Source organism: Ammospiza nelsoni, chromosome 18 (assembly GCF_027579445.1).
Source record: "Ammospiza nelsoni isolate bAmmNel1 chromosome 18, bAmmNel1.pri, whole genome shotgun sequence".
NCBI lineage: Eukaryota > Metazoa > Chordata > Aves > Passeriformes > Passerellidae > Ammospiza > Ammospiza nelsoni.
The window spans coordinates 11,952,622-11,974,538 of record NC_080650.1 but is presented as its reverse complement, the minus strand read 5'-3'; the positions used below and the strand labels follow the sequence as shown (position 1 = coordinate 11,974,538).

At 52.9% G+C, this 21,917-nt stretch overlaps 4 protein-coding genes across 5 annotated transcripts; 2 read left to right on the top strand and 2 right to left on the bottom strand.

The window, feature by feature from the left end:
- The first annotated feature begins 771 nt into the window (after nucleotides 1-771).
- SPRING1 (SREBF pathway regulator in golgi 1) lies at nucleotides 772-6,851 on the top strand. Of its 2 annotated transcripts, XM_059485412.1 has the most exons (6): nucleotides 885-977; nucleotides 1,498-1,608; nucleotides 1,754-1,910; nucleotides 3,674-3,825; nucleotides 4,344-4,457; nucleotides 5,410-6,851. In XM_059485412.1, exons 3-6 carry the CDS (start codon nucleotides 1,763-1,765, stop codon nucleotides 5,491-5,493), a joined length of 498 nt encoding a protein of 165 aa, XP_059341395.1. In that variant the 5' UTR covers nucleotides 885-977; nucleotides 1,498-1,608; nucleotides 1,754-1,762; the 3' UTR covers nucleotides 5,494-6,851. The 2 variants fall into 2 exon arrangements, with proteins under 2 accessions (XP_059341394.1, XP_059341395.1); XM_059485411.1 differs by lacking the exon at nucleotides 1,498-1,608 and having other exon boundaries at nucleotides 772-977.
- A 777-nt stretch (nucleotides 6,852-7,628) lies between these two features.
- On the bottom strand, nucleotides 7,629-9,179 carry VPREB3 (V-set pre-B cell surrogate light chain 3). Its single transcript, XM_059485277.1, has 2 exons — nucleotides 9,066-9,179; nucleotides 7,629-8,595 (listed from the first exon to the last, which is right to left on the bottom strand). Exons 1-2 carry the CDS (start codon nucleotides 9,112-9,114, stop codon nucleotides 8,267-8,269), a joined length of 378 nt encoding a protein of 125 aa, XP_059341260.1. The 5' UTR covers nucleotides 9,115-9,179; the 3' UTR covers nucleotides 7,629-8,266.
- A 379-nt stretch (nucleotides 9,180-9,558) lies between these two features.
- C18H22orf15 (chromosome 18 C22orf15 homolog) lies at nucleotides 9,559-14,194 on the top strand. Its single transcript, XM_059485446.1, has 8 exons — nucleotides 9,559-9,685; nucleotides 9,943-10,091; nucleotides 10,861-11,039; nucleotides 12,172-12,284; nucleotides 12,428-12,514; nucleotides 12,767-12,892; nucleotides 13,149-13,223; nucleotides 13,653-14,194. The coding sequence occupies exons 1-8, from the start codon at nucleotides 9,559-9,561 to the stop codon at nucleotides 13,805-13,807; spliced, it is 1,011 nt and encodes a 336-aa protein (XP_059341429.1). The 3' UTR covers nucleotides 13,808-14,194.
- Nucleotides 14,195-15,486: 1,292 nt separating this feature from the next.
- CHCHD10 (coiled-coil-helix-coiled-coil-helix domain containing 10) lies at nucleotides 15,487-16,800 on the bottom strand. The gene is made up of 4 exons (XM_059485110.1): nucleotides 16,719-16,800; nucleotides 16,452-16,635; nucleotides 16,128-16,272; nucleotides 15,487-15,746 (listed from the first exon to the last, which is right to left on the bottom strand). Exons 1-4 carry the CDS (start codon nucleotides 16,781-16,783, stop codon nucleotides 15,727-15,729), a joined length of 414 nt encoding a protein of 137 aa, XP_059341093.1. The 5' UTR covers nucleotides 16,784-16,800; the 3' UTR covers nucleotides 15,487-15,726.
- Nucleotides 16,801-21,917: the final 5,117 nt, after the last annotated feature.

Below are 21,917 nucleotides of genomic sequence, written 5' to 3'. Positions count from 1 at the left end.
TACCTATTAATACGGTTCTATATATATACATACAAATACACATCTCTATATACACACCCTATACATATATAGGTATGCATACATGTATATATATCTATATACAGACATATCTATTAATATGATTCTATACACACACATACGTATATACATCTATATATATAAACAGTATACATGTACGTATATATGGAGAAATATCTATTAATACGGTTATATACCTATACCTACATCTATATATGTGCATACATATATACATGGTATACATCTATAGATATATACATATATACACACAGAGATACATATATATATGTATATAAATTAAAACCATACGACTCTATACGTACACACACATACAGACATAAGCCAGGCCTTTTTTCCGGTTAGGAGGTTCCCGCTGGAATCTGTGGCGCGGTGCCGCGTACCCAGAGGCGAGGCTCGGCCGGCCCGGTGCCGGTGCGGGTGGTAATGCCGGTGGTGGTACCGGCGGTGCTGCCGGTGCGGGTGGTAATGCCGGTGGTGGTACCGGCGGTGCTGCCGGTGCGGGTGGTAATGCCGGTGGTGGTACCGGCGGTGCTGCCGGTGCGGGTGGTAATGCCGGTGGTGGTACAGGCGGTGGTGCCGGTGCCGGTGCTGGTGCCGGTGGTAATGCCGGTGGTGGTACCGGCGGTGGCGGTGGTGCCGGTGCCGGTTGGTGGTACCGGCGGTGCTGCCGGTGCCGCCCCGCGCACGCCCGGCCGCGGTTTCCGCCCGGCCGCCCCGCCCGCCGGCGGAAGCGCTCGGGCCGCGCTGGGGCCGCGCTGGGGCCGCCCGGGGCTCGCTGCGCCCGCCGGTGATGCCGGCCCCGGGCCCGCGCTGCCCCGAGCCCGGCCATGGTGCCCTGCGGGGCCGTGCTCTGGCGGAGGCTGCTCCGGAAGCGCTGGGTGCTCGGCGTCGTGTTCGGGCTCTCGCTCGTCTACTTCATCAGCAGCACCTTCAAGCAGGTCAGTGCCGGCCGGGCCCCGCAGCCGCGGCTGGGTTAGAACTGCCCGTATGGCACGGGCCTCTCGTTCTCCAGGTGCTGTCACCGCACCCTGGGTGATGCTGCCCTAAGAATGGCGTTATAAATATTTCATGGATGCAAGAGTTTAAAATTGGAATGCCTGATTCTGTGTTTGGCAGCAACAGCGGTTTGAACCGAAACTGGGAAAGGAAAGTCTCCACTGGGTTTGATGGGTGTTGTTGAGTCTCTTGGGAGTGGTGGTTCCACTGGCAAAGGGCTCATGAAAGAGAAATTTGTTCAGCTATTATATTTAATATAAAATATACTTAATATATTTATATATGAAGTATTAATACATATTATATTATCGTATATTAATATTATATCAATATAGTACATATTATTTAATATATACAAAATATGTATAAAATATATTTAATATAACATGTACTTTACTATAAAATATACATATAAAATATGTTCAGCTATTATATTTAATATAAAATATACTACTTTTGTAGTTGTAGTGACCAAGTTCAGCTGTGTTAGCTGATCCATGGTGAACTGGAATACCCTGACTTTACTGGAATGTGTATCTTCCTGTTGAACTATGAAGTAAAATACTACAAGTAGTAAGTTGTTTGCAATATTGATGGTGGAATTTCCTGTGCTGGGGAGTTTACAAGTACTAGGTATCTTTAATGCTGGGAGAGGCACGTGGATTGAAGTGGCAGGAGGAGCTGGCATGTTTGGTTGCATTCCTGTTTTTCCTTGCAGGAAGAGAGGATGGTGAGAGATCGGACTCTCCTCCAAGTGCAGGAGCATGAGCAGCCCATCATGTGGAAGGTGAAGTTCAGCTCGGGGAACAGCAGTCAGCTGAGCAACCAGTGCAGGAACTCTGTGCAGGGGAAGCTCCTCATTACAGATGAACTGGGTACAGTTGATATTTAGTTGAATTTATTCTGCATATGGCAGTGCTGAATGCTGCTTTGCCTCTGTGACTACTGATGACACTTTGATGGAACAGCTGCTCTTTATTAAGGCATTTTCACTCAGCCCTTGGCCTGTTCTCCTGGCTGCCTGAATTTCACTGTGGCTGCAGGTGCTGCTGCTGTGGTTGTGTGCCCACCACACTCAGGCTCAGGGCTGTGTAAGTGTGACTGTGACCACCTAAAATTCAAAGAATTACAGTTACCTTTGCACAGAACCCAGACATTGAGTGCTGCTCAGTTTGCTGTGGCTGCTTGCAGAGCTCTCTGTGTCTCCCTCTGCTGCTGTCAGGGGGGTTAGGGAGAGCAACTGAGGAAACCCTGGCCTTGCATGGAGGCAGCTCAGGGCTGGTGGTGTAATTAGTGCTCAGTCACAGTTAACGAGCTTGTCTGACCCTTGTAAACCCAAGGTTATTAACCACTTGTTCCAAGCAGTAGAAGTTAAAGACACTGTGCTTGTTGCTTAGACCTGGCTCTTTCTTGGCCACAAACCAAGGCTGCAGAGAACCCACCACATCTTTTGTGATTTGCATCAGTGTTAAATTTGGCACTGCCTGACTTAGGCTTAGTGACAGTTCATAAGAGCTCTAAAAATTACAGCTCTCTCACTGTCTAACACTGTGGTAGCACCGTTTTCTATATATATTTAATATGGTATATTCTGTAATATACACCATATTTCTATACTGTTAAGGATTCCACTCAGCAATGAATATTACACTGTCCCGCATGGCTAAATCTAAGTCTTTTCATACTGAACTGTAAGACAATTATCCAGACACAGACCTGTTGCAAAAACGTTTATCATGGTTTTTTTCCAATATAATCAATGCCAATCCCATTTCCCCTTTCACAACAAGGAACTGTGCCCCAAAAAAGTCAAAACTGAAATAATCTGCATTTAAATACTCGTGGTGTATGTAGAGCACATATTAGAGTAGGATGTGATAGCTGTGCAGATATAACCAGGCTGTAATCTACTAAATAACAAACAAACTTGTTCTTAAGGATTGTGATTCTTGCTTAGACCTGGCTCTTTCTTGGCCACAAATCAGGCTATAGAGAACCCACCACATCTTTTGTGATTTGCATCAATGTTACATTTGGCACTGCCTGACTTAGGCTTAGTGCCAGTTCATAAGAGCTCTAAAAATTACAGCTCTCTCACTGTCTTAACACTGTGTTAGTACCATTTCTATATATATTTAATATGGTGTATATTCTGTAATATACACCATATTTCTATACTGTTAAGGATTCCACTCAGCAATGAATATTACACTGTCCCGCATGGCTAAATCTAAGTCTCTTCTTACTGAACTGTAAGACAATTATCCAGACACAGGCCTGTCGCAAAAACGTTTATCATGTTTTTTTTCCAATATAATCAATGCCAATCCCATTTCCCCTTTCACAATAAGGACCTGTGCCCAAAAAAAAGTCAGAAGTTAAATAATGTGCATTTAAATTCTCTTGGTGTATATAGAGCATACATTAGAGTAGGATGTGATGGCTGTGCAGATAACACCAGGCTGTCTGAACCACTGCTCTCCATTTCAAAGAGTGGCTGCACAGGACTGAGGGGGATCACAACCCACTAAATAACAAACAAACCTGCTCTTTGGGAATGTGATCCTTACTGCAGATTTCCACAGGACATACAGAGGGGTGTGCCTTGCCAGTTGTCACTCCTGTTGCTGTTTTCCAGGCTACATCTGTGAGAGGAAGGACCTGCTGGTGAATGGCTGCTGCAATGTGCACGTGCCCAGCACCAAGCTGTACAGCTGTGACAGCTGCCTGCCCAACGGCTGCTGCAGCATCTACGAGTTCTGCGTGTCCTGCTGCCTGCAGCCCAGCAAGGTGATGGATTCCCTCCTGCTTTCCAGGGGTTCTCAGCTGCTGGGGTCCCTCTGTGGCTAAAGGAGCTTCTTTGTGAGGAGCTTTATTAGAGAGACAGATCCTTTTCTTGGAATGATGAGGAAAGCCTCCAAGGAGTGTATGGCAAGCTATAAATAAAGCTGTAACAAAATTCATCCTTCCCACTTTTGGGAAGAATTGAAACACTTTTGGGAAGAATTGAAAAGTGTTTCAGCTTCAGGAGAATTGCATTTGCTGAAGAGAAATTATTGCAGAAGAGTTACTGCAGCCAGTATTAGTTTTTTAATTGTAATTTCCCCTTTTTCTATGAGCTTCTCTTAGATTCTAGTCCTGCTGCTGTGGTTCTGAGGCATTAGCTCTCAGTGCTTGCTAGAAATCCTAAGTGGAGTTCCTTACTGTTCCTCTGATACCTGAGCTTTGCAGGCTGGGGTGGGCTTTGATTGCTCCTTGCTGGAGCAGTGTGTTTCTGATTTTTGCCTTCTCTTTGCTGACCACTTCAGCAACACCTCCTGGAGCGGTTCTTGAACCGGGCGGCGATGGCGTTCCAGAACCTCTTCATGGCTGTGGAGGATCACTTTGAGCTGTGTCTGGCCAAGTGCAGGACTTCATCACAGGTGAGGCACCAGCACATGTCCAGAAATGCCCTTGGGAAATGGGCTCAGTGCTGTGAATTGAACAGGTGTGTTGTGTTTGTGTTTTCATAAAAGCTGAAGCTCTGTCACAGCCTGAAGGGAAAGCACTTTATATAGAGCAGGATGAGTTGCACATTCTCTGTAGAAAATAAGAGCTTAACCAAAAAGAGACTGAGTTCAGTGACCAGTGGAGATCTCAGATGAGTTCTGGGGAAGATCTCATGAGGATGAAGACAATGAGAGCTGTTCCCAGTAGCCTCAGAATGCTCTTTATTTTATGGTACAGCTGGAGACTCACCCTGTGCTGACAATCACCCGCATGGTAACTCCAAAACTGTGCTGTAATTTCTCTGCTAATTATTAAGGTGAACCTCTGTTACCCATGTGATTTTATTAGAAGTTTTGCTCTAAGCAAGCAGTGGCCCTTTCAGAAAGTGCTGTTGGGTATGTCCTGCAGCTTCAGTATTTCAGGTAGCAATAGGGATGGACTGCAAACAAAGGATAGAGTTCCAAATGTCTGCAAAGTTACTGGGATTTTTTAAACATAAAATCATAAAATCTGAACTCTACCTTTTGTCTAGAAAAATGCAGACATTTCAAGGTGCAACTTTATTGGGCTTTGCTTGCTTACAGCATTTGGTGATACTGCCTAAACAGATCTAAGTTGTTGTTTTTTTTATGAAATCTTTTCCCACCTACTTGGGTACTCTCTTGAAAAGGAGGTTCTGGTTCAACATTGCAGTGCTGTAATGCAGCAGCTGGCTCTTGTGTGCTGGCAGTGCAGAATTCTTTGATCCAAAGGCACTCTGATGTCTAGAATAATTTGGGATTTTTTTTTGCCTGTGCATAACCTCTGTGCAATTTGTCCCTCGGTGAAGGGATGCCTTGTTTCACTGTGTGTATTTTGTTAAAGCTTCTCCTCCTTTCCTGGCAGAGTGTGCAGCATGAAAACACCTACAGAGACCCAATTGCCAAACACTGCTATGGGGAGTATCCCCCAGAGCTGCTGCCTGTCTGAGAGCTGCACATCTGAGCAGCAGAGGAAGGAACTGCAGCCTTGAATCCAGAAGGACCAGACAGCAGCTGTTGCTTTACCAAAGCCTCCGTGTAAAAAACTTGCCTTGTGTGTGGGGGCAAACCCAGAGGTGAAGAGAGGAAGTAATGAACTTTTGGGACTGAATCCTGCTTTCTTCAAATTATTGTGCACCTGCTTTGGAGTGCTGGCACTGTGCTGCTGTGCCAGTGCATTCTTTGAGTAATTCCTCTGAATTTCAGGAATCATGGAGTCAATCTAGGCTATAGAACATCATGGGGAAAATATCTAATGTGGCTTTGCAGCTGTAAATGGAGGTTTAGTTGGGTCTCAGAGACTTTCCAGGGTGACAAAAGTAACTGGAGGACTTTTCCTTTCAGAGGGCAAAGTATGCCCACTGTGCTTCTCTCTCTGGAGCCCTTCTTGGCATGCATGGTGTACACTACATATGTAATTATGAATTATTTATTCATTTTATATGGGTCACTGGCTGAAAGTACGGATGCTTTGCATAGCTAGTTGTGGATGCCTTTCAGTCCCTGCTCTGCTGTGTCAGCTAGAAGGGATATTTTAGATCCTGACTAAAGTTGGTAGGGGCTTTTTTCCTCCTTAGTCTAAAGGAATTTTATTGGGATTTGTCACTATAGTCCTTATGTTCCTCTTAGTGAGTTTAACCATTCAGAACTCCAATGGAGTTGTTCTGCCACAGTCCCATAGCACAAGAGAAGAGCAGGGATCTGCCCAGGATGGGATGTTTATTGTCTCTAAACACTTTCCTTGTTACTCTGCAGCAGTTTCCTCAAAGAGGAGTCCAGTTTTGTGAGCAGCTCTCTGCTGCCCACTTGCTGACAGGGAGCTGGGAAGATTTGTTTGCTTGAACTTGTTCAGGCTTCAGTATTTCAAATTCACTCCTGGTTGTGCAGGAGGCCAAAGGGTGGAGCTGAGCTCTCCCCAGGACCTTTCCCAGAGCTGCCTGTGCCTTTCCAGCCTGCTCCAGATCCTGAAATGTTTGACATCCGCATCTCAGGCAGCAAACAGCAGCTTCCTTTTAGCCCTTGGAACCTCTTGCACCAAATTCGAGCTGATCTTCATCTTTGACAGACATAATAAATAGGACTCAGTTAAGAAGACAAGAATTCATTATCCCCTGCTTGCTTTACACAACCCAGTGCCCAGCTCCTGCCGCTGTACCTCAGGCAATGAGGAAAGGAAGACAGCAACCTGCGCCCGGGAGTTTAGGATAAAAGGAGGCTGCGTGCTCCGAAATCTCGACAGAGACCCCACGGGGGTATGGCGTAGTAGACTGTCTCCCTTTATTCGAATAAAGTTGCAGGACTCCTCTATCTCCTTTGTGGACTTTTCATAGCGCGGCTTTTCGCACATGCTGAGCGCAGGGCAGCGGCCCGGCCCGACCCGACCGCCGCGGGGCCCTGATGCACACTGAGGTAACCCGGAAGTGACGCGCCGCATTTGCCTTCCCTTGAGCCAATAGTAGCGCCGGCTGCCCCTCACGTGACATCCACACCGCCCTTGGGTCGTAACTCCCGCCGCCGGGGGCGCGCCGAGCTGAGCATGCGCAGTGCGGCCATCCCGGCATTTTCCCCAATTATGTGCGAATTTTGTGGGAATTTTGTGGGAAAATCCTTCATCCCTCTGCGAGAAAACGTCCCCACAGCGTCCCCGCGGGGCCACGCGTGTCCCTGTCCCCTCGGGAGCTGTGCTGGGGCACCAGGGGCTGCTCCAGGGGTGGGTGAGGGCTTCTCCCGACCCACACACCCCGCCAGGCCCGCAGCCCCTTACGGCTCAGGCACACACCACACGAGCCGCGGCTCAGGATTAGCCTTTATTAACTTCATTAACTTCATTAAACTCTGCGGAAGCCCCAGGCAGGTGGAGGCCGTCTTGTGCCAGGCGCTGGAAGAGCCCAGGACAGCCAGGCCGAGGCCGAGCCCTCATCCTCCCGCTCTGCGGCCGTGCCCGGCTGATGCCCCGTGAGGGACACTTGGGGACAGAGGAGCTTGCAGCACTGCCGGGCCTGCTCAAGCATGCTGATTTATTAAAAATATGGATATCGATCTAGTACCAATATCCAACTGTGGCGGACAAAGACTCTCTAACAGTTTAAAGTTAGAAAGTATATGTTTATTGTGGGATAGTTCCCAAATACACATCACAATTTACAGGTGATTACAGAGTGCTTTTATCTGTACAAGTATTGAATACCCAAAATACAAATGGCATATTCATAACTTTGTTACATCCCAGTCCCCGCTTTGTAAGGTAATTAGTTACAAAGCTTTTAAGCATGCACAGTTTGTTCCTTGAAATGGGTCGGTGGTCCCTTTCATGGGGAGAGGTCCCAAAATGAGGAAGTAAATGAAGTCTTCCTCGTTCTGACCTTTCTACCTTTTCAATGCAAATATGACAAATGAACCCATTGGTAAAACTCCCATTCCAGTCTTCAATTGGTTTCAGAACAGATGAGGCCACAATTGTCTTATATTCTTAAAAGCTATTTATCAATTTCTATATTCTTCATTATAAACCCAGCTACCCAAACATTATATTGACAAGCAATCAATTATTAAACTACTAACTCTTAACTTCATCAAGGCCTACCTATTTACTTTGATAAACTCTAATATTAAAGGCTTAACTTTAACTAAAACCTCAGCTCCTCTAAAATCCCGAAATTCTTTCAAGTTTATGTCTCAATGCAGAGGTGGATTTTAACCATCCCTCCCAGGGCTGCCGCTCTCTAGAGCCACCTGAGGGCGGGTGACAGGGCACAGTAGTAGGTGCCACTGTCGTCCTGGCAGGCAGCAGCGATGGTGAGGATGCAGGCGTTGCTCGCCAGGTCCTTGGTGGCCGAGAAGCGCTCGGGAGTCCTGGCAGGCTTGTGCTTGTCTCTCTCGGAGTTGTAGTAGAGCAGGTACGTGAGGGAGTGCCCCGGGCGCTGCTGGTACCAGGAGATGCCGAAGTGGCTGATGTTGTACTGCGGGCTCAGCGTGCACGAGAGCCGAGCGCTCTGCCCGGGCTGCACGAACACCGAGTGGGGCTGGCTCAGCACGGGCTGAGCCCTGGCAGCTGCACACACCAGGGAGGCAGTTAGTGATGGGCTGAGCCGTGTCCTCCATCACAGCCCACAAAACATTCCCCAGCCACCACCCTGCTCATCACATCACAAACACCCTACTCAAACCAACCCTCCTTGGAGAGCCCAGCCTGCCCTCCACCTGCAGTGCCCCCAGGCAGAGCTGCCTCACACCCTCACCTGTGCCCAGCCATGAACACCGAGTGGGGCTGGCTCAGCACGGGCTGAGCCCTGGCAGCTGCACACACCAGGGAGGCAGTTAGTGATGGGCTGAGCCGTGTCCCCCATCACCCTCAGCCCCCAAATGTGATGGGGGACACTACCAGCCCATCACTAGCTCCACAAAACATTCCCCAGCCACCACCCTGCATCACAAGCCCCCTACTCAAACCAACCCCCTTGGAGAGCCCAGCCTGCCCTCCATGCTGCAGTGCCCCCAGGCAGAGCTGCCTCCCCCCCTTACCTGTGCCCAGCGTCCCCAGCAGGAGCAGGGCTGTGACTCCCAGGGCCATGGCAGGAGGCAGAGGCAGGGAGGCTGTTTCAGAGCAGCTCTGGGTGCTGCACAAGCCCGGGTGCTGTGCCGTGGCCACTGGTGGGGTGTATGTAAATGACACGGGGGGCTCAGGGACTCTGCTCCCCGGGGCTGCTCGCTCTGCTGCAGCTGGGCTTCAGGGAGGGGTGAGAGCCACCCACCTTCACCTCAAGCCATTTCCTTCAGCTGCACAGCACACCTGCAGCTCACCCCATGGCCTGGGCATCGCTGACCATCTCTCTTTGCTGATGGGAGGAGCAGAGAGGTTTCCCTGCAGCCCCACACACTCTGCTGCCAGGCATGCAGGAGGCCAGGAGCCACACTGTGCCAGGGATGCCCTGGTGGGGCAGCAGCCTGGGGGCCACCAGGGAGAAGGGAGCTGTCCCATCACAGAAACAACAGGAGGAAAGCTGCTGCTGCCTTCATGCAGCTCCATCACTGTGGCAGGAATGACAGGGCAGGGTCTCAGCAGAACTTGCAGCAGGGCAAGCTGGGGGTGCTGCCTCTTGGCCAGGGCCCCTCAGGAGCAGCAGCGTGGGCAGCCCTGCTGGGTGGGTGGGTGGCTGCTGAGGCCAGCGGGCAGGAGGCGCGGTGTCCCCAGGGAGAGCTGGTGTCCCCAGGGAGGGGTGGCTGCAGCACAGCTGCTGCGGAAGGACAGCAGACTGTCACAGCAACGGCCACCAGCTCAGCGGGCGTGAAGCCACTCCCGCCTGTGACACCTGCCACGGGGCCACTGTGTCACATGGCCACCAGCCCGGGCTGGCTGCAGCCGTGAGGGCAGCGGGCACCTCTCATGTGCCCTCCCCAGGCGGGCTCAGCCCCTGCCTGTGCCACCTCATCGCCACCCAGGGACAGCCACTCCCTCCCTCTGCAGCACCCACAGAGGCCCCAGACAAAGACATCTGCAAGTTTGCCCCTGCATTTTATCAGCAGTTTGTGTTTGATGAGCTCTGGCAGGTATCAGCACCCGGCAGGTGCAGCTGCTGCCCACCAGCACTCCCCACATTCTGCCAAGTGGTGCCAAGATGAACACAAGTCTCCCTGCACAGGTCCTAGGGGAGCAGTGTCACACACACACCTTGTCCCAAGCTCTGAGCAGGTCAAGTCCATGGATTGGATTGACTGTGAAATGAAACCTGGCAAGACAGAGGGAAATCCCCTCCTCATGCAAAGAGGGGCATTCCAGAGAAAGGGAATTTGTCCTCAGAGCAGTGAGCACTGGATAATGCAGCACGTCAGTGTTGTTACTGGTTCCCTCCATTCCTGCCTCCCCATCTGCTGAGCAGCCCAGGGACATGATTCCATCCATGTTTTCCAGAGGAAAAGGGGATGATGCTACAGGGCCCTGGCTGCAGGAACACTTGCACAGCAACATTTGGGCACCAAACAGAAGATGCAGGCAGCACATGACCATGTCCACCACGGGGCTGCAAAACCCCATGCCACCGAGCAGGTTTTGAGCAGGGTCCTCAGGGGGATTTCTCCAGTGGCATCAGCCATGTCACACAGCAGGCCAGGCTGGCCTTGCAGCAGTGCTGGCCTCAGCTAGGAGCAGGGTGAGCAGATGTGGCACCACCACAGCCCAGATGAGCTGCAGGACAAATGGGGGGACAGGAAACACCACGAGACTACAGAAAATCTGAAATTCCGAGCACCTGGGACCACATGGAGCAGGCAGCCTTCCCACAGGCTGCTGTTTAGCTCTGCCTCCCCTCTCCCCCCGCAGGAGGCTCGGCAATCTGCAGGGGCCATTCATTCCCTGTTGCTGGGCAATCTGGCTACTGAAACCACAACAGGATCCACGGGGATGGAGTCCGTCTGTCCTGGGCTCTGCCGCAGCTCCCAGCGCTGCCTGCAGGGAGGGACCCGGCAGCTCCACCATGTTCGCCACGGTGAGATTCGGAGGTACGTGGGGGCAGCCGGGCACCTGGGCCACCCTGTCACCCCCGCCAGGGGCAGGGACACAGCGCCCGGCGCTCAGCAGTGCCCAGGGCTGAGGGGACGGGCAGGAGAGCTCTGCCAGGCACGGCAGCATCCTGCACATCACTGCTTTCATTTATCTACTACCCCTACTCCAAATCATGGAGGGAAAGCACGCCAGCAGAGCTGAGCTAAGCACAGGGAGGGAGGCTGGGGGTGAGTGTGACAGTGTTCACAGGGGTCTGAGGATGAGGGAAGAGATGAGGATCTGACTCCATGTTTCAGAAGACTTGATTTATTATTTTATGATATATATTATATTAAAACTATACTAAAAAGAATAGAAGAAAGGATCTCATCAGAAGGCTGGCTAAGAATAGAAAAAGAAAGAATGATAACAAAAGCTTGTGGCTTGGACTGTCTGTCCAAGCCAGCTGACTGTGGTTGGCCATTAATTAAAAACAACCACGTGAGACCAATCCCAGATGCACCTGTTGCATTCACAGCAGCAGATAACCATTGTTTACATTTTGTTCCTGAGGCCTCCCAGCTTCTCAGGAGGAAAAAATCCCAAGGAAAGGATTTTTCATAAAAGATGTCTGTGATAGCTCAGGAGGAGTTCCCAGCCTGGCAGTTCCGGGAACGCACCAGAGGGGGCCCTGCTTATCGAGACACAACCAGAAGAGCCGAGGGGCACCAGTGGCAGCTGCCAGCAGAGCTCCTGTGTTCTGGGCTGTGTGGGAAGGGTTCCCTGGCTGCAATCCTGGCTCTCAGTGTCACAGAGCAGGCATTTGTGGGAAGGAACGAGCAGCCCCTCTGCTGACCTTACCCAGCTGGCTGAAAGCCTTGGCCTTGCCCCAGACACTCGTGGCTGAGCCATCACACACGCACAGTCTCAAGCCTTTGCTCCCTCTGCTATTTGAATTGGATCCCCAGCCCTGAGTGCTGACGTGTGTCAGCCCTGGGGGATTTCTCAATTGTGACAAACTCGGTCAGAGTTCGTGGCCAAAATATCCTGGGTGACTCAGCCACAATCTGCAGCTCCTTCCCCGTGTGACTGGGACCAGCTCGTAGGAGGGCACTGGCACGGACTCATGCTTGATGAAACAAATTGAAGGACAGAGACACTTCATCAATCAGAACCATTCTCCCCAAATGAAAGTGCTCATCTTCTCCCCTTGCCCTGGGGCACTCTCAGCACCCCCTACAGCACCAATGGCTGTAATGCAGGTGCCCAAAGCCCTGCTGGTGCCACCTGGGGGTCCTGCCTCTGCTGGCCACAGTGGGCACCTCGGAGCCACCTGCCATGCCCATGTGGTCCCTGGGTTTGGGGTGACCATGCTCCTATCTCAGGTCTCATTCTCTGTTTGCAGCCAACTGCCAAGAGATGGTGAACCTGCTCTGCTGTGTCCAGACCCTCACAGGCCACCTGAAGTGGAAGTGCCAGTGCAGGCCTGAAGGTAGGAGTGCTCTGTGGTTACCAAGAGACTGCCACTTGCCCATAGGGGAACAGCACAGGGTAACAAATGGGTCACATGGGAGTCACAGAACATCCCAAAACACAGGGGAAGGGACAGCAAACCTCCCACTCCCCAGATCTCAGCAGATTCTGTTCTATGTGTAACTTGCCAAGGAAAATGCCTCTAAACCCCTCAGGCTCACGTTGGCCCCACAGGGGCAGCCTGGGCTCCCTTCACCATCTCTCTCTCCAGACTGCATTGATCTGATGGATGAAAAGGGCACCCTGATGAACCTGAGCAAGGTGGAGGATCCTGCATCTGAATACGCCAGCAAACACCTGCAGGGACGGCAGCGCTACATCCTGGTCAGAGCTGTCCGTGAGTCCTGTGCAGCCAGCCCTGCTCTGGGGCAGCTCTGGGGAGGGCTCTGCTCTGCAGCCACTGGGACACGGCCCAGGAGCTCTGAGGAAGCAGAAGCCAGCTCAGATGAACAGCTAGGGCTGAGCTTTTGTTTGTCCAAGGGCTGCTCCAGGGGAAAAGGAACTTTTCCTGGGCAGAACCAGCTGCCCCAGTTACATGCCTTCAGTTTACAGCTAGGAGAGAGACTAATCCATTTCTCCCACTCTGCTGCCAGGAGAAGAAAACTCTGAAGCCATCTGCTACGAATCCTTGCTTGAGGACCTGGGGAAACACTATCCTGAGCTCCCAGGTAAGAGCCAGGCACCCACCTCACCTCCACAGAGGAGTTAGGGGTGCAGGCATCACTCCTGTTCCCTCTCAGCCCTCACACAGCACCTGTGGGACTCTCCTCTGATCCCTGTGTTCCCTCAGGGCTCCTGGGGGCAGTGAGGGCATTCAGGCACCAAGGGAGGGACAAGCAGGGCTGCTGTGCAGGTCCCCTCCCAGTTAGGAGTGACACCCCACAGCAGGCAGAGCCCTGCCCAGCTTGTCCCCCTGACAATGAGACTCACCTCCTTGGAATAACCAGGGAGGGGAGGACATCAGGAGAAATGGGGAAACCCTCAAATGTTTCTCCAGGATGTAGTCTGACAGGTTGGCAGGGCCTTGCTCAACACGTAATGGGCAACTGACCAACACAGCAGGAAAACAGCTCTGGAGGGGCTTGGTCACCCCACAGATCGGCTGCAGCAGCTCTCAGCAAAGACCCAGAGGACAGAGCAGAGGAAGAAGGGCTCCTTGCAGAGGGCTCAGCCTCACACCAGCACCCGAGCCAGGAACAGGAGCACCTCACAGAGCAAGAGGAGCCTGGAGCACAAGAGCACCCCTAAATGAGGGACAGACCCATCACTGGTCAGCACAGCCTCCACCAGGGCCCCAAGCCCTGCCCAGGATCTTATTCCAGCACAGCAGAGTCACCTGTACAGAGCCCCTCTCCCTGGGATCCCCTGTCCCCCCAGAGATTCACACACCCCAAGCTGTGTCAACCTGGGTTTTTAAGATTTTCTAAGCCTTCTGATGTTGACATTCTTGTAGCAAACTTTCTCACATTTTCTGTAAATAACTCATTGCTTTGTATTCCTTTATGGAGGAGGAGAGAGTTGATAAGACTGTTGGTTTGTCCAGTGTGATTGGAGAGGTGGCACTGTCACCGTCCAATCCAGTCACTCTTGGAAAACTATAAATGTTAGAGTCAGAAAATAAACTTCCCTTTTCCTTCACCTTGAGAACAGCGGTGTGAGCTTGAGTTCTTTTGTGTCCTATAGTGACAAGGCTGCACCCTGACACACCCAGCATCACAGCCAGGCACAGGCTCCACCCTCCTGCCCCCTGGCATGGCCTGCAGCCCCAGGGACAAGAACCTGCACCTCCTCCCCACCCAGCTGCACTCCCAGCACTGCTGGGGCTGTTTCCCACTCAGCACCCTGGAGTGGCCCTGCAGTGTCCAGGGAAAGCTGCTCCAGAGACAGCACAGCTGCAGGAGCAGCTCTTTGCCAAGATGGGGAAAGGCAGAACACCCCTGCTGCAGGTGCTGCTGCTGCTTTTCCACCCAGAGCAAGACACCAACAGCCTAATACACTTATTTCTTAAAGGGAGTTTAACAGCTTTGGAGTGGTTCCTCCCTCTCACAGGACAGTGTAGCACATGCAGCACTTGCTTTTAATCTCTGCCATCTACTTTTTCCCTTGGCTGTCTCTAAGCAGAACACCAGACACCCCTGCTAAGGCCAGGCACAGCTCAGGATGTCTCTGCCAAGAATTTAAGACTCTCATATTTAGAAGGGGCAGGATTTTCAACACCAGCCCCCAGTACCTGCTAACAGCATTTACCACCCAGATTTAGATTTCCTCACACATCCCCAGCAAGGGGCTGAGAACTTGCCCTTTATTCAACAGTCAGATCAAAGGTTAAAAGACTCATTCTGGCATGAAAAATGCATCAGTTAAGCACCTGAAAGTGTCCTGGCTTCACCGCTGTGCCACTAAAACTCCAGCTGAAACCTCAGAATCCCCTGTCAGACCAACATGAGGAACAGGATGTCCTGCTGGAAGCCAGTCAGGGCAGCAATCACGAGGCTGTGCTGCCAAGGTGACTGCAAGAGCAAAACAGTTCCAAACTTCACCTGCTGCCAGCGACCTTGAGAACATTGCATAACCTGCTAAAGCCTCAGAGTCACATCAGCCAACTGTACCCCAGTGCCACAGCCAGACAGGTCACACTCTCAGCTCTGAGGGCAGGACAGGTACTCAGGAAGAGGATATCTGTAGGAAAGTGATTTGTCACTGAAAATCCCATGGGACACGTGTTGGCATAGCTCATTCAGCCTCTCCTTGGCCTGGAGGGCAGCCAGTGTCTGGATCCCCTTGTGCCAAGTCATGCAGGCCCAGTCCCTGCTAGGCTGCACCCCCCGTTTCCAGGAATTCACACTTGTGCCTTGTCCTTTGGCTGACAATGTTCATGCTTTGGTAGGTTGATTTTAGCTTGAGAATTAAATAAAGAACATGCACAGGTGATAGGTCCAAATAAATTCTTTTATTTCTCTGTAATAAATACAGTGCTATCTGAACACTGAAGACCCTTGGGTCCAATCATTCTCTTCCTTCCCTACTAGTTCAGAAGTGAATTACCACTAGAATACTCCTGGCTGGTCACTCTGCTCCCTCCAGCTCACTCCCTGTCTGTCTGTCCTGGCACTCCCTGGGGAAAGCAGGGCTCTACACCACAATCCTCTTCCCTACGAGGGGGCAAATTCTTCACAGGAGAGAAGAAACACCTGCAGGGAGGAAGCAGAGGGTCAGCATTAGGAACATGTTCCACCAGCTGGATTTAAAGCTCTCTCACCCAGTGTAACCAGACCACAACCTCACTAAGGACAGCAGCTTGTACCAAATACGGCAGGAATTAGAAAGTCAGCCAGGGAGGGCAGCAGGAGTGGATCTTTTAAGAAGGTACCTACAGCCTCCCAGCCCTCAGAGAGACATGGTGAAAATCGTTTATCCTTCCCTTTCCAGCTGCCTTCCTGACTAAAGACACAAGTGCGTCTTACTAAAGCCCTAAAGGGCGCCATATCCCCAGCAGGTGGTTTCTGCCACCCTCACGCCCTCTGCGGCGCCGTGCTGTCACAGCTCCCTCCCTCAGACCCAGGCTCGCTCACCGTTGCTGTACTTGCACTGCTTCAGCGCCTCGTTGAAGCCCTCGCACAGGGTCAGGTCCCGCTGGTTGGTGGCGCACTCCAGGAACTGCTTCATCTCATAGTGGCACGGTCCGTACGGCGACTGCTGCAGCACGGCCGGCGGCTCCTGCGCCCACGGGCCCGGTCAGGCCGGCGGGGGCAGCGGCGCCGGTTCCAGCGCGCTCCCGTCCCCTCCAGCGGGGGCGGCTGCCGGTCCGTCCGTCCCTCCCGCCCAGCCCCGCTCCCCTCTCCCGCCGCCCTCCCATCCAAGGGCGGCCCAAGGGCACGGCCCGGCCCCGCTCGCACCTGGGCGGGCGCCGCCGCCTTGGCGGGCTCGGAGGAGCCGCCGCTGAAGGCGCCGGTGATGGCGCTGCCCACGACGTGTCCCACGGCGGAACCCACGGCCACGCCGGCCGCCGTGCTCGCCATCTGCGCCATCAGCCCGGGCTGCGCCGGCTGCGCCGCGGGCATCGGGGCCGCTGGGGCCGGGCTGCGGAGAGAAGGGAGTCATGAGCGGCGGCGCGGGGCGGCGAGCGGCGGTGCGCCCGCCTGAGCCCGGCCGTGCCGCGGTACCTGGCGGGCGCGGGGTGCGCGGGGGCCTTGGCGGGCCGGGACACGCTCCTGCTGCCGCGGGCCATGGCTGTGAGCGCGCCCCGCCCCGCGCCCGCCTTTAAACGGCACGCGCCCACACGTGACGTAGCGCGCACGCGCACACGGCGGCAGGAGCCAGGCCACGCCCCGCTGGGGATGGCGCTGCGCCTGCAGGGCGCATGCGCAGTAAGCGCTGGGGAGCCTGCGCACCGCCCGCCCGCCCCCGGCAGAGGGCGCGCGAGAACCGCGCGGGACCGGGAACCGGGAACGGGATCGAACACGGGATCGGTAATGGAACCAATCACGGGATCGATCATGGGGTCAATAATAGAACCGGTCACGGGATCGATAATGGAACAGGGCACGGGATTGATCATGGAACCAGTGACGGGATCGAACAGGGATTCGATCATGGAATCGGACACGGGATCAGTAATAGAACCGGTGACGGGATCGATCATGGGATCGATCATGGAACAAATCACGGGATCGATCATGGTATCGATAATAGAACCCGTGACGGGATCAATCACGGGATTGATCATGGAACCAATCACGGGATCAGTAACAGAACTGGTCACGAGATCGATCACGGGATTAATAATGGAACAGGTGACGGGATCGGTCATGGGATCAGTAATGGAACCAGTCACGGCATTGATCACAGGATCAATAATAGAACCGGTCACAGGATCACTCTTGTAACCGGTCACGGGATCGATCACGGGGTCAATAATGGAACCGATCATGGGATTGATCATGGAACCGGGCACGGGATCGATCATGGACTCAATAACGGATCTGGTCTGGTCACAACATCAATCATGGGATCGATCATAGAACCGATCACGGCATCAATCACAGAACTGATAACGGGATCAATCACAGGATCAATCATGGAACTGGTCACGGGATCAGTAATGGAACCGACCACAGGATAATAATGGAATTGATACAGGATCAATCACAGGACCGACCACCGAAACACCGAGACACCCGAACACCGAAACAACCACCGAGTGCAGGCTCTCAGCCAAGGCCGCCAGTGCCCGCTGTCCCCGGTGCCCGCTGTCCCCAGTGCCCGCTGTCCCCGGTGCCCGCTGTCCCCGGTGCCCGCTGTCCCCGCTGCCCGCTGTCCCCGGTGCCCGCTGTCCCCGGTGCCCGCTGTCCCCGGTGCCCGCTGTCCCCGGTGCCGCACCGCGCGGCTTCCGAGCAGCCCCAGCCGGTGACCCCGTGCGGGGCTGGGCACCCCCTTCAGTGCACAAATCTGTCCCTGCTGTCCAAGGCGAACATTCCCAGGGCACGGCTTGAGGCCGTTCCCTCTTGTGCCCCCTGCGGGAACAGAACGATCCCCGGGAGCGCAGGGCCAGCGGCCCCGGGACAGGGCCCCGGGACAGGGCCCCGGTTCGGCGCTGCAGGGCGGGACACGGCACCGCTCCCCGGGCAGGGCTTTGCGGAGCTCGGAGCTGCTCTGCCGGCTGTGGGGCAGGCCCGGAGAGCGTGAAGGGGCCCGTACCGGGCAATGAAGGCGGCAGGAGAGGCGGAGTGAGGGAATGCGAGCGCTCCGCAATTGGGGCAGGGCAAGGAGCTGCCGGCGAGGAGGGAAGGCAGGAATGATGTGGTCTGAACCAGTGACCAGCAGAACAATTTTTGCAGCAGCCCTCTGGATACAAACCAGGAGATCAAGGAGCGCTGTGCAAGGCGTGGACATTGTTGGGCAGGAGGAATCCATGAAAAGATGATGATGAGACCTCAAATCACGAAGAGACAGGCTGGACGACGCCAGCTTTACCTCCAGACCAATTTCCTGACAATTATCTCTTCCCTGGCACCCCCACTTGTCTGCAGGGCCCCTCAGTGTCTCCCTGGAACGGGCCTGGTTGCCACCTCTATCTTTGGGCGTTCCTTTGCCCAATGGAGAGAAAGAAATTCCCAAAATTGAGAAGGATCCAGAAGCTGTCCAGGAAAAAGAAATATCCCAGCTGTGTCGTGTCTCTCGGGCTGTGTTCGTGTACTCAGCAAGTTGTGAAAAGCAGCTCTTTGGGCTGGTTCATTGACTGGCAGGAATTAGAGAGCTCAGCCGCTGCAGGGCTGGCAATTAGCTGCCGTGGAAGTGTTTGTGTAGAGTCAAATTTCCAGCACGAGGAGAAAGAGAAAAGCGTTTGGAAAAGCAAGCCGCCCCTCGGTGCGGGAGCCGGGCGGGCAGGGGGAGCTGCAGCTCCGGGGGGAAGGAAAGGCTCAAGGATGGTTCCCAAACAAACCCCACTGCGAGGGGAACACCCCCGAATCCTTCCCCTGCAGTGCCCGGGGGGCTGTGCAGTGCTGCTCTCGGCATTTCACACCCGGCATTTCTTTCCCTGCCTCAACTCTCCCACCGACAGAGGGGCCGAGCAGCTGGGAATGCTGGAATGGGGCTGGAGAGTTCCCACCTCAGCAGCACCTGCACTTTCCCCTTTTCCCAGCTCCTGGGCATGTGTGGCTCCTTTCCTTGAGGGGAAGAGCGTGTCCCTGTCCTGAGGAGCCATGAGAGCAGAGAGGAGGGAGAGACAGGACAGAGGAAGGGGAGATGAGGATGGGTGAGCTCAGGGAGGGCCTGGCTGTGAGGAGCATGGGCTGGAGGGAGGAGAACACGGACTCTCGGGGGCACAGGGAGTGCCAGGGCCCCAGCTGTAAGAAATCACCATTCATTATTTCAGCACGCCCACAAGAACTTGCTGAAGGATCCCGGGCTCCCAGCTGAGCGCGCCCCTCCTTGGGACGCTTGGATTTGCTTAATTAGACACAAAGTTGTTCTGTGCGGTGGGAGGCCGGCTCTGCGCTGAGGAGAGCAGCTACTCCGGCTTTACTAATGGGATAATTGGGTGTGTACACAGCTCCGCCCCGCACACCCCACCGGGAGAGGCCCTGCAGGAGCAGTTGCGGTGTCAGGTCTCCCTGCCTTTCCCCATTTTCCATGTTTTTGCCCCATTTTTGCAGCTCTCAAGGAGGATGAGTCCCTGATAATTTCCCAATCTTCCCCCATTTTTTCCTCATTTTTCCCCCATTTTTTCACCATTTTCCCCATTTTCTCTGTTTTTTGCCCCAGTTCCCAAGGAGGACAAGTCACCGATCATTTCCCGATCTTTCCCCCCATTTCCCCCCCATATTTTCCCATTTTTCTCCTTTTTTCCCATTTTCCCCCGTTTTTTCCCGTTATTTTCCCCATTTTCCCTGTTTTTTGCCCCAGTTCCTGAGGAGGACGAGTCAAGGATCATTGGGGGCTGGCCCTGCTCTGTGGCCCAGCGCCTGTTCCAGGACATTTCCCCCCATTTTTTCCCCATTTCCTCACTGTTTTTTTCCCCATTTTTCATCATTTTTCCCCCATTTTCCACAGTTTTTCACGTTTTTGCCCCATTTTTGCAGTTCTCAAGGAGAACGAGTTGCTGATTTTTCCCCCATTTTTCCCCATTTTTTCCCCATTGTTTTCCCCATTTTTTCCCATTTTCCCCCCATTTTTCCCCATTTTCCCCATTTCCCCCCATATTTGCCCCATTTATTCCCCATTTTTTCACTGTTTTTTCCCATTTTTCCAGTTTTTTCACCATTTTCCCCATTTTCCCATGTTTTTGCCCCAGTTCTCAAGGGACCGTCCTCCCACTGCAGGAGGGCCTCATTTAAATCCAAATACCCTCTCAACAATTTTCAGTTTGACCGGCCCAACTTCCTAATTCCGCTATTTTTCGCCCTAATTTTGCCCTTTGATTCAATGTAGCAACTTCATTTTGTCTTTTTCTTTTTCCCTGCCCTAGATCTCTCCTTGCACAGTTCAGCTGTTGGGGCTTGCCTACACTTGAAGGTTTTGCCTCTGGATTAAGGGACATATAAATCTGAAAGATGATAACTAATTCTTGAATACTTCTGGAAGGATTTACTCAAAAATCAGTAATTTCTGAGTAACTTGGTGCCCTGGCTCCCAGTTCACCTTCCTTTTAGCAGCAGGAGCAGGTGAGGCAAGGTTTGTAAAAGGCACGTGTTGCTATAGGACATGAAACAACTCAAGCTCACACCGCTGCTCTCAAGGTGAAGAAAAGGGAAGTTTATTTTCTGACTCTAACATTTATAGTTTTCCAAGAGTGACTGGATTGGAGGGTGACAGTGCCACCTCTGCAATGACACTGGTCAAACCAACAGTCCATCAGCTTTCTCCTCCTCCATAAAGGAATGCAAAGCAATGAGTTATTTACAGAAAGCGTGTGAGAAAGTTCGCTACAAGAATGTCAACATCAGAATGCTTAGAAAATCTTAAAAAACCAGGTTGACAGTCAAGTCTGTGTTTTCTCAACTGCTTTCTCTCCATTGCTCTAAAATGAACTTAACAACCTCCCCGTTTGGAGTCTGCCTCGCTCAAACCCTCGCTGTGTCACAGCTGAAATGTGGTACAAAGGGATCCAGGAATTCCCCGGGCCTTTGGCTCTCCCGGGCTTGTTTCTCAGGTGAGGAATGCGGCGTCTCCCGTCTGTCTGCCCCGGCTGGCAGTGCCCAGGCTCTGCTCGGGGCACGGTGTCCCCCCGGTGTCACCCCCGGTGTCCCCCGGTCCCGCTGGGCACAGCCCGGCCGGTCCCTGGCGCTGCCCCGGAGCCTCTGGAGCTGCAGGGAAGCGCTTGGAGAGCCCCGTGAGAGCGTGCAGGGGCACATCTGGGCACATCTGGGCACTGCTGGGCTCTGCAGTTATTTGGGTTACAGCAAATTGCGCGGCGTGATCGCTCGGGGAGCCGGGCAAGCTATTCAAAGCAGCACAAAGCGTCTGATGGGTTCGCCAATATTTTTGTTTGTGGACAACCCCCCCCCCCCCCAAAAAAAGACAGAAGAGAACCCTCCAGTTCTTACCAATGTGTTGTTTGCTACTCAAAATTACTCCGTGAATCATTTGTGACTGGGTGTATGCAGGCAGTGGTTTCTCATGCCCTCCTTTTATTTAGCACTGTGAGCTCCAGCTCATCTTAATGTGCTTGTGCCAAGGGGCTGATTTCAGTCCCCAAGTTCACACAGCAGAGCACTCAGGTGGAAATATTCTCAGGTGGAAATATGCAAGAACGAACTTTGTATCCTATACAGTTTTTAGCAAGTAGAGTTGCAGCCAACAAATAAGAATTTTAAAACAAACAAACAAAAAACCCCCAAACAAACAAAAAACCAAAAAAC

Bases quoted from the DNA above. Each gene is read 5' to 3' on its own strand.
- SPRING1 (XM_059485411.1), top strand. From the start codon at position 867: ATGGTGCCCTGCGGGGCCGTGCTCTGGCGGAGGCTGCTCCGGAAGCGC. The intron at 3,826-4,343 runs GTGATGGATTCC...TGACCACTTCAG, and splicing joins GCTGCCTGCAGCCCAGCAAG to CAACACCTCCTGGAGCGGTT. The intron at 4,458-5,409 runs GTGAGGCACCAG...CTTTCCTGGCAG, and splicing joins AGTGCAGGACTTCATCACAG to AGTGTGCAGCATGAAAACAC.
- VPREB3 (XM_059485277.1), bottom strand. From the start codon at position 9,114: ATGGCCCTGGGAGTCACAGCCCTGCTCCTGCTGGGGACGCTGGGCACA. The intron at 8,596-9,065 runs GTAAGGGGGGGA...TGGTGTGTGCAG, and splicing joins GCTGGGGACGCTGGGCACAG to CTGCCAGGGCTCAGCCCGTG.
- C18H22orf15 (XM_059485446.1), top strand. From the start codon at position 9,559: ATGCAGCTCCATCACTGTGGCAGGAATGACAGGGCAGGGTCTCAGCAG. The intron at 9,686-9,942 runs GTGGGTGGGTGG...TGCCCTCCCCAG, and splicing joins AGCGTGGGCAGCCCTGCTGG to GCGGGCTCAGCCCCTGCCTG. The intron at 12,515-12,766 runs GTAGGAGTGCTC...CTCTCTCTCCAG, and splicing joins GTGCCAGTGCAGGCCTGAAG to ACTGCATTGATCTGATGGAT.
- CHCHD10 (XM_059485110.1), bottom strand. From the start codon at position 16,783: ATGGCCCGCGGCAGCAGGAGCGTGTCCCGGCCCGCCAAGGCCCCCGCG. The intron at 16,636-16,718 runs GTACCGCGGCAC...TTCTCTCCGCAG, and splicing joins GCGCACCCCGCGCCCGCCAG to CCCGGCCCCAGCGGCCCCGA. The intron at 15,747-16,127 runs GTGAGCGAGCCT...TCCTCCCTGCAG, and splicing joins GCAGTGCAAGTACAGCAACG to GTGTTTCTTCTCTCCTGTGA.